Raw genomic sequence first — 10,312 nt, forward strand, 5'->3', positions numbered from 1 at the left:
TAAATGACTAAATTTACAATCATTTAATGTAGAACTAAATGAGGTGGCTCAATACACATAAAGCAAAGAGTAGTGTTACATATGATTACAATTTTAACTTACACTTTTACTTACAAGATTCATTTTGTCAGTTTTATCTTTAAATTCAAATTTTGAATTTCAAATTTCATAATTTCCAGCATATCAATAACTGACATGTGAAAAAATAAGTTTTTTGTAAGTTTTTTCTTTAAGTACAAATAACATTTTTCTAACTCAAATGATTGTTGAGAGATTATTTGATTACATGACTATCAAAGATGCTTAGGAATCACATTTATTGTACATACCATAATTTTAAATATTTTACATTTATTGTACATACTGTAATTAGAGAGAATATTTTTAGGCGATTATGTCTATGCTTAAATTAAGGAGCTTGATTGTTGTAAATAGTTCTATATAATGAAGAAAATGCTCAAAAAAGGGCACACACTTTTGACCACAACTCTCATATTGTGTTTTTCAAATTTGAATATTGTGGTTTTGACATGGTATCAGAGCCCCTCTTTGGGTTTTGACCATCTTAGTATTCTCATAGTTATCTTGGTGCTTCCATGTGTCTTATTGTTACTCGAATCATCTTAGGCTAATCATTTTTCTTTGTGACTTATTTCTTTGACGCAATCATGGAGAAATCAGAATTTACTTGAATCAGATTTTCAGGTAAGAATTACTTTGCTTGAGAATTTCAATTCTAGATTTATCTTAAGGGAATGGAATTATGGAGGCATATCGATGGTTTTGATCCTAAGCCTGTTGACCCCACCAAGGTTATGGAATGGGAGGCAAAAGATGCTTGCATTATGAGCTAGATATTGGCCTCCATGGATCCTTCTATTATTCTCAATTTACGACCACATCGGACAACAAAGGCTATGTGGGATTATTTAAAAAAAGTTTTATCATCAAGACATCTCTGCTCGTTGTTTTCAATTGGAATATGAACTGACCAACTATACTCAAGGCAGCTTATCAATTCAACAGTTCTACTCGACATTCATTAACTTATGGACTGAATATACAAATATTGTATATTCTTCCATACCCAATGCATCTCTTCCAGCTATTCAGAATGTTCATCAAACCAGTCAATGCGATCAATTCCTAATGAAACTTCGATCTGAGTTTGAAAATGTTTGTTCAAATCTCATGACCCGAATTCCATCCCTATCTTTGGACACTTGTCTGAATGAGCTTCTTCACGAAGAACAACGGCTTTTGACTCAAGTCACCTTGGAACAGCAAGAGAGTACTAAATGTTGCATATGCCGCACGAGGAAAACAACAGGGTCGAGACATGACCAATATTCAATGCTACAATTATAAAGAATTTGGTCATATTGCAACTCAGTGTCAAAAAACATTTTGCAATTACTGCTAAGGTAAAGAACACGTTATTTCTAAATGTTGGAAACGACCACAAAATCGCAATCCTCGAGCTTTCAATACCTATGTGGAAGAACCAGTTTCTGAACCTATGACTTCAGCCACCACACCCATGACCTCCTAGTCTACAGCTCCTTCGCTCACACTAGAGGTTGTTCAACAAATGATCTTCTCTGCTTTTTTTGCTCTTTTTCTCACAGGTAACAAAACCTCACTTTTTGATCTTTGGCTCTTTGATTCCACAACCTCAAATCACATGACTTTTTCTTCGGTTAATCTTGTCAATACCAAACCATATAATGGAAACTTGCAAATCCAAACAGCCAATAGGGATTGTATTCCCATTGAAGCAACTAGTGATATATCTTCTTCTCCCTCCTTGAAACTTGTTTTTTTCTTCCCAAAACTATATGCTAAACTTCTTTCAGTTGGCCAATTAGTTGATACTAATTACAATGTTCTTTTTTCCATTGCACTGTGTAGGATCAAGTGCTAGGGAAGATAGTCGCGAAGGGCCTAAATGTGGACGACTCTTTCCTCTTCAGTTTCATGCACTACCTAGGGATTTAAGTGTATTTTCCATTTTTTTTTCTCCTGTAAAAAAATCAATGTCAATTGTGACATATTCGGTTAGGCCATCCCAATTCGAGGAGCCTCCATTCCATGCTCAATTCTGGGTTGATTAATAATAAAAATAAGATATCTATTAAAGATGTTAAAGTTGATTGTGTTGGTTGCAGACTCGGCAAGAGTAAAACTCTTCCATTTCCAACTCATCAAATTCCCTCTACTCATTGTTTTAAGCTAATCCATAGTGATGTTTGGGGGATTTCTCCCGTTCTTTCTCATGCAAATTACAAATACTTTGTGACGTTCATTGACGATCATAGTCAATTTATGTGGATATATTTTTTGAGAAGCAAAACTGAAGTTTTTGATGCTTTTCAAAAGTTCTTGGCATTGATTGAGACCCAATTTTCCACCGACATTCAAACTTTAAGATCTGATTTAGGGGGGAATACACATCCAGAGAATTTCAAAACTTTCTCCAACAAAAGGGGATTATTTCTCAAAGGACGTGTCCATATACATCGAAACAAAATGGTGTTGCCAAGAGAAAAAGTTGACACCTTCTAGATGTGGTTCGAACGTTACTAATTGTGTCATTTGTTCCTCCAAAATTCTGGGTTGAAGCTCTATCTACTTTTGTCCATTTGATAAATCTTCTTCCTTCATCTACTCATGCCAATCATTCTCCATACTTTTGGCTACATCAACGTACACCTCAGTACAATCATCTTCGATCTTTTGGTTGCGTTTATTTTGTTTTTCTTCCTCCGAATGAACTCACCAAGCTTTCCGCTCAACTATGAAGTGTGCTTTCTTGGCTATGCTCCAAATCACAAGGGTTATTTGTGTTATGATCTTTCATCTAATCGGTTTCGAATTTCCAAGAATGTGGTCTCTTTTGAAAACCAATATTTTTTTCATTCTCATGTTGATCATTCTCCTTTGTCTCTCATTTTACTTCTAGAATTTGAGAATGAGCCCCCCTCTTTCTAATACTATTACACAGTTCAGATATGATTTTGTGTATGAAAGACGAATGAGGCATGACGAATCTGTAGTTGAAGCACTTCCTTATCACCTCTGGTACCTGAATCCGTCACAGTGCCTCCTACTCGTCGGTCTACTCGCAATTCTCATCCTCCCAGTCGGTATGGATACTCTCCTAAAAGGTACCCTCTTCCACATACCTCTTTAGTTGCTACACTATCTTTCATTTCTATTCCCACTTCATACTCACAAGCCATAAAACATGAGTGTAGGCAAAAGGCTATGCAGGAGGAATTACATGCTCTACAGAAAAATGATACTTGGGAAATCATCTCATGTCCAACTTCTGTCAAACCCATTGGTTCTAAATGGGTTTATTCTATCAAACTCAACTCAGATGGATCATTAGATAGGTATAAAGCTGGTTGGTTGCTTTAGGCAATCATCAAGAATATGGCATTGACTATGATGATGAGACCTTTGCTCCGAAAGCAAAAATGACGACTGTACGTACACTTATAGCTACTGTTGCTTCTAAGAACTGGCCTCTTCACCAAATGGATGTCAAAAATGATTTTCTTAATGGGGATCTCAAAGAAGCCATCTATATGCGACCTCCTTCGGGTATTTCTGGTATTGCTCCTTCAGATGTTTGTCGCTTGAAGCGTTCTTTGTAGGAGCTAAAGCAAGCCCATGTGCTTGGTTTGAAAATTTCAGGCAAACACTTCTTCAACTTTCTTTTGTCCAAAGTCAATATGATCACTCTATATTTCTACATAAAACTTCCAAGGGCATTGTTATTTTACTTGTCTATGTGGGTGACATTATTATCACTAGGACTAATTGTGTTTGATTCAGCAACTTCAAGCTTCCCTGTATACCTCATTCCACATGAAAGATCTTGGGCCCCTCACTTATTTTCTCAGACTTGAAGTTCACAAAGGTGCCAAAGGTATATTTCTCAATCAGCACAAATACATCAATGACATCATTCTCTTGGCTGGATTACAAGATTTTGTCCCTGTTGATACTCCAATGGAACTCAATGTCAAATATCATCAAGATGAGGGTGAGCTCCTTTCGGATCCCACATTGTATCGATGATTAGCTAGGAGCCTTGTCTACTTGACGATTACTCGGCCCGATATTTCATTTGTTGTTCATTTTGTCAGCCAATTTATGACTTCACCACGTCATTTCCATTAAACTGCTATTCAACGCATCATTCGCTATCTTCTTGGCTCTCCTACTCGTGGTCTATTTTTTCCCATTGGTTCAACTCTCAACTTGGTCACCCATAGCGATGCCAATTGGGACGGTTACCTCGATACATGTCACTCCACCACTTGGTGGTGTATATACTTGGGTGATGTGTTGATTTCTTGGAAGTGTAAGAAACAAAATCATCTACGGAGGCTGAATATCATGCAATGTTTTGAGAATACTTGGCTGCATGGTTTACTCTCCAAACTTGGGCTTTCTCGAACTGATCCTACTTCTCTCCATGCAAATAACACCAGTGCCATTTAGATTGTAGCCAATCTAGTTTTCCACGAGTGCACGAAACATAATGAAGTTGACTTTCACTCAATTCGGGAAGCCTTTGATAAGCATGTTATTACTCTACCCCACATCTCTAGCAACTTGCAAACTACTGATATCCTCACCAAGGCACTTCCTTGCATTCAGCATTAGTTCTTTGTCAACAAATTGATGCTCCTTTACTCTCCAACATCATTTTTTTTTTTTTTGGGGGGGGGGGGGGGGGGGGGGGGGGGGGGGGGGGGGGGGGGGGGTTCAAAGATACTTGGGAATCATATTTATTGTACATATCATAACTATAAATATTTCACATTAATTGTACATATGACAATTAGAGAAAATATTCTTAGGCGATTATGTCTATAACAGATGCTTAAATTAGGGAGCTTGATTGTTGTAAATAGTTATATATAATGAAGGAAATGCTCAGAAAATTGCACACTTTTGACCACAACTCTCGTACTGTGTTTTGCAAATTTGAATATTGTGGTTTTGACAAGGACAACATAACATTCAAGCTTCAAATTAGAGAGCTAAGCACCGAAGTTTATGGTTTCATAAGGGTTTGCATGAGATATGACCATTTAAGAAAAGAATGTGCCCTTCCCTAGCAGTTTTTGTGTATTACACTGAATTCATATCAAGTTTGCCCCTTCTGTAGCAACAGAGTGAACTCTAAGCTGAAGTCCTAGTCCACACGCACTTAAAAACTGCAGTTTTTCCACTCAAAAACAATTAAAACCGAGCTATAAAAAGATGCTGCCCAGTGAAATTCAGAACTCAATCTACAAAGCCTTTACGGACTTATCTTAGCACTACATCATTTCTAGAGAATGCCTTGTGTTTATTCATTACGCCAACTGATACAACAAGTATTTTGCAAACCCACTGAAAGAATGGTACAAGAAAATTTGAGTTCACTACGAAACAAGTGACAGAAAATGTATGAACAACCAAAGCATTGACCAACATATAATAGCAGAGAGAAATGCTTTACAGTCTATTACATGGCAACTACTAAAACCCAGAAAGGTTACAAGTAAGCATTTCTTGAACCACATTCACAAACTTCTCCATAAAACTGGTAGGAAATCATGTCATACTGTTAATGCACTGACATAAAGAAGAACGAGGCCAAGATGGCCTGAAGTATGGTACTACTTTACTGGAATCCCATGAAATTGAAGAGCCACGGCCATGATATCGAACCACATCCAGCCTTTTGCTCTCAAGCTGATAGAGGAATATATTTGACCCTGATCTAATGAATACAGATTCAGAATTCCGAGGAAGAAACGACAATATTTGGGATTCGCTAAAACGGTCAGTGAAAGTTGGATTCTTCTTCCACATCTCTCTGAAATTCAGTGTGTATCTTAAATTCCATCTTTTCTCCCAATGTGTGTCACTCTTGTACATGGATGAGTAGCCACTTTGCTCTTTCTCAAGAACCCATATCTCAATCCCCAACTTACTGCTCTGGCCATACTGCAGAAGCCCATCAGAGGACTCCCCAAGTACAGACTCTTCATAATCAAATGACAACTCACCAGCTGGTAGTTTAATAAGAGATAGACGCCTCACTCCAAGATATGGGTCATAAATAGCTAAATGTTTGTGTACAGAAAACCAGTAAACGACACCTCCAATCACGGTAGCTACACTTCGAGGACACAATGCAAAACTTGAAGAGCAAGTGAGAGTGGATTGTTTCCATGCACCAGTCTTTGAAGAGAAAGTCTCGATGGACACAGTGTTGACTTCAACAGGTTTGCATACGCATTTGGCGCGAATAACTTTATAGCAGATTACATCATCATGGGAATCCTCAACAATGAACGCCATGCACAAACTTCGATAATACTGCTGAGGCTGAGGGAGTTGGTATTGTTTCCTGGTGATGGGACTCCATATATAATAAGTCATTGGGTGGCGGCCACAAAGAAGAAACCCATTGGAAGAATCAATAAAGTAACCAAGCTGTTTGAGGACCCCAGAAAACTTCAAATCATCACCTTCTTTACAAGTTGACAATAATGGAAGTGCAGGCTCCCAAGGGGGGCGACGGAAGCCATCCCGGGGTCTTCCAAGGTATAGAAAATTGCATACAAAGAAGCCCAAAAGATGGAAACTTTCCCTCCATTTAGAGTGGTAACTAGAACGAAAAGAATTGCTACATATCACATGAAGCCACTTTCTTGATACAAGAATGAGTCTAAAAACAGATTTTTCTGGCAATCGCAGGAGAATCTCACATAGGACATCATCGCAGGTTAATGCAGTATGAACATTATCATGATTTATCCTCCCAGACTTCATTTTAACAAGATCATATCCTGCTAAAGGAAATTCCAATGAAATCTTTGCAAAAACAAAGCAAGGTTTTTTAATATAATAAAAATCTGTTTTCATCACCTTGACATGAATAGGTATGGAGACAACTCCAAAATCAAATCTCTAAGAAAGAGATATGGAGAGCTAAACTGAACTTCATGCCAAGTTAATTTAACAAAACTGAGAACAATGTTACGTAACACCCATATTTGGTGAGACATGGAACTAATCACTTAAAAGGATCACTCTGTACTTAACCACACAAGGGCCATGGAGTAAAACTCCAGAACTGATACTGATAATTATAAGTGCTATTCAATTGAATTGTTCTTAGTTTTTCATAAATACAGTCCTCCCTTTTAGATCTTCTCCAATATATCATTGAGCATGACTAAAGGCTCGTTTGGATAATGAGATGAGATGAGATGAGATGAAATGATATGATATGAGATAGTTTTAGATGAGTTGAATCAAATAATGTTAGAATATAATTTTTTAATATTATTATTGTTTTGGGATTTGAAAAAGTTGAATTATTTATTATATTTTGTGTGGAAATTTAGGAAAGTTGTAATGATGAGATGAGATGAGATGAGATGAGATGAAACCATCTCTATATCCAAACAGGGCCTAAATGTGATGAAAGATCAAAAGGGGAAAATGGTGCACACTCCCAGATTGTTTGTTTCTAGTTTATGATGAACCAATGATTATCCTCTCCCTTTCTCTCTCTAATCTTTTTTGTTTCATTCCAAAAATAATGTTAGGCATAAAGTTGAATTGGATTATTCTGTAGATAAAAGAAAGTAAGCTCCTAAGCCTATGTCTCTCGAATCCTGTCATCTAAAGATTGAAGACTTAAAAAAAATTGAAGACTTATCACATGCACTCATGAAGACATTGACGTGATCAAGAGGTTAGAATTGACTTTACTTAAAATGTAACACCCCTGGGGAAGGCTCAAGCCACATATGGGCCACACCCAAAATGATTAGTCAATGGTACAATTGGAGCCCCATTGAAATTATTATAAAGAGCAAGAATTTCTCCCTCCCAAGCAATGTGGGATCCCATGCACCACCTACACTCATCCCTTATAATGGTGTATCACATAAAACCACATTCTTTCTTTTTTTATTAGAAACTTAGAATTACATTTTCATCATTGCAATGTAAACCATGATAAAATCTAAAGATGCCATGTCCGATAGTGCGGGAAAAACATTGTTGACTAATGTTTGGAGCGTGGAACTGAGGGATGAACATGGGAGAATATGTTGAGGAGGCAAAAACAAAAACAAGGGATGTGATAATTCAGTAAGTGAACAAAGGTGAGTTGAACAACAAGAGTTCTGTAGGGTTGGGTAGTCTGTAAATCAGTAACAAGGTTTTGAAAGTTTTATACTATCGCTTACTAGCAGAGATATTCTTTTACATTGGACTGGGTCATGTATTTTTTTTCTAGGTTGCATTTTTCACACAAAGATTATGGTGTGCATATTTGTATGATTGGTTCCTTGAGATGTTTGATTATCAATGTGCAAGGGAATATATATATAATATACAAGTTGAGCGAGGGTTAATTATCACAGAATATTTCAAATTGCATTAACTATCTCAAAGAGTGAGTATTATTTAGTCATTCTTCAGTTTTAAATAATGTGTGAATTGATAATGCAGTTACAATAGAACTATTCACCCCTCCAAAGTAGGTAGATCATATAGACTAATTTATTGGCACTAGATGTTTGGAACAAAGCCTTGACTAATCCTAGAGTGCATAGGCCCTCAGCAAGGAGTTTACCGCAAGTGCACCAAATGTAAAAACTGACAATATCCACTCCAAGTGGACTACAAAGGCAAAACAGTTGAGAGCATATAGTCAAGTAATTTCGCAGTCAGAGTTCCATGTGTTTCACACACCTTGTTACAAAACCTTCCCTCCTGTTAAATTACCATCTATCTCAAAACTTAAAGCTAATGGGAACACATAAGTTTAATCATTTAATTTATGATCTAACACTCCTCATGTCTGACCAGTGAGTCCGACTCTCCCTTGATAAATGGACCTGACATGTAAAATATATAATTGAAATGGAAGGTAAGTATGGAGTCAAGGTTCAAATTTAGGATCTCGGATCTGATGTCACGTTTAGTTACCCTTTATTGCAAAAGCTAAATTTATGAGAAGAGGAAAATTCGAACATAAGATTTATGATCTAAGCATTCTCTTTAAGGTGTGTTTTTGTCTTTTCTTATTCTATCGTATAGTTAAATTTTCAACCAATATTATCTGTTTGGGAAAATATCTACAAAATGATTGTCTCACTTTGTGATGTACATGGTTCATACGTATGGGTCACAGCAAGACTCAAACGTAATCAGTGTAAGAAAATAGAGATAAACACATACAAATTGCAGAAAAACTAAGTAAAGCAAAAAAATAAGCCAAAAACCGAGCAAAAAAGTGTACGAATCAGGTGTTGTATTGTTCCCCAGAAAATGCAGGAAAAGAAGGAAAAATTGAAACTTTTTTCCCAGTAAAACCAACTGATCCAGTACACGGGACCCAAAACAACTAATTTCCAGTTTGTTATTTCTTAGCAATGAAAGCGGATAAAGCAAAACCCAAGTATACAAGAATGATGAAATAAATAAATGAATCAAGAAAAGCAAATTGCTATCAGCTAAACTAAAAGCCTGCATGCAACGAAAGCATTAATACAGAGAGAGAGAGAGAGAGAGAGAGAGAACCTAAAGTTGCAATCAGCTGCACTAAAGGAAAAAGTCCGCAAAGGTAGAAGAATGTTGTAGCTTGGGAAGCATCGAATTTCTAGAAGGGAGGAACAGGAGAAAAGGTCTTCGCCCTTGTCTTCTGCTTTGGCTCTTGTAAAATATTAAGAACCGTATGGCTTACATTGTTTTTTTCCCCCACTTTTTCCTTTGCAAATTCTGATATGCATATATAAATGATTGATTTTGTATATTATTATTTATATATTTTTTTATTTTATATTTTGCAATTAGCATTATTGCAAATTTTATCATTCAGTATCAACTAGAATTTTTTTTCTTAAAATTCTATCAATTGGTGTAGAGAGAGGGAAGGAGAGAAAAAAAAGTAATAAAATAAAATTTACAGAGTGAACAATGCATCTTTAAATTTGCAGAAATATTATTTACAACTATACAAATTTTTAGATATTCATAATCCAATACAATTTAAATTAAAATTATATTATACAAATATATAGATGTATAATCTAATACTAATGCTCCAAGTAACAAAAATAGCTAACAAGACAGGTCTTTCCATATGGAATGGAAAGGAAACCGCGTTGGTAAAAGCAAACAAATGGGGATGCCTTCCACGAGTGAGCATGCATCCCTTTCGCCTAGTTGTACACACTTTTATTTGCACTATGCCAAGTTAAGAACACCGGTAGTGAAA

The 10,312-nt window shown here is 36.4% G+C and overlaps 1 protein-coding gene across 1 annotated transcript; it reads right to left on the minus strand.

Moving 5' to 3' along the window:
• Positions 1-5,427: 5,427 nt before the first annotated feature.
• On the minus strand, positions 5,428-9,766 carry LOC121260701 (F-box protein At5g03970). Its single transcript, XM_041162683.1, has 2 exons — positions 9,616-9,766; positions 5,428-6,863 (listed from the first exon to the last, which is right to left on the minus strand). The coding sequence occupies exon 2, from the start codon at positions 6,844-6,846 to the stop codon at positions 5,620-5,622; it is 1,227 nt and encodes a 408-aa protein (XP_041018617.1). The 5' UTR covers positions 6,847-6,863; positions 9,616-9,766; the 3' UTR covers positions 5,428-5,619.
• Between the last annotated feature and the right edge of the window lie 546 nt (positions 9,767-10,312).

The sequence above is a fragment of the Juglans microcarpa x Juglans regia genome, chromosome 4D (assembly GCF_004785595.1).
Source record: "Juglans microcarpa x Juglans regia isolate MS1-56 chromosome 4D, Jm3101_v1.0, whole genome shotgun sequence".
Taxonomy (NCBI): Eukaryota; Viridiplantae; Streptophyta; class Magnoliopsida; order Fagales; family Juglandaceae; genus Juglans; species Juglans microcarpa x Juglans regia.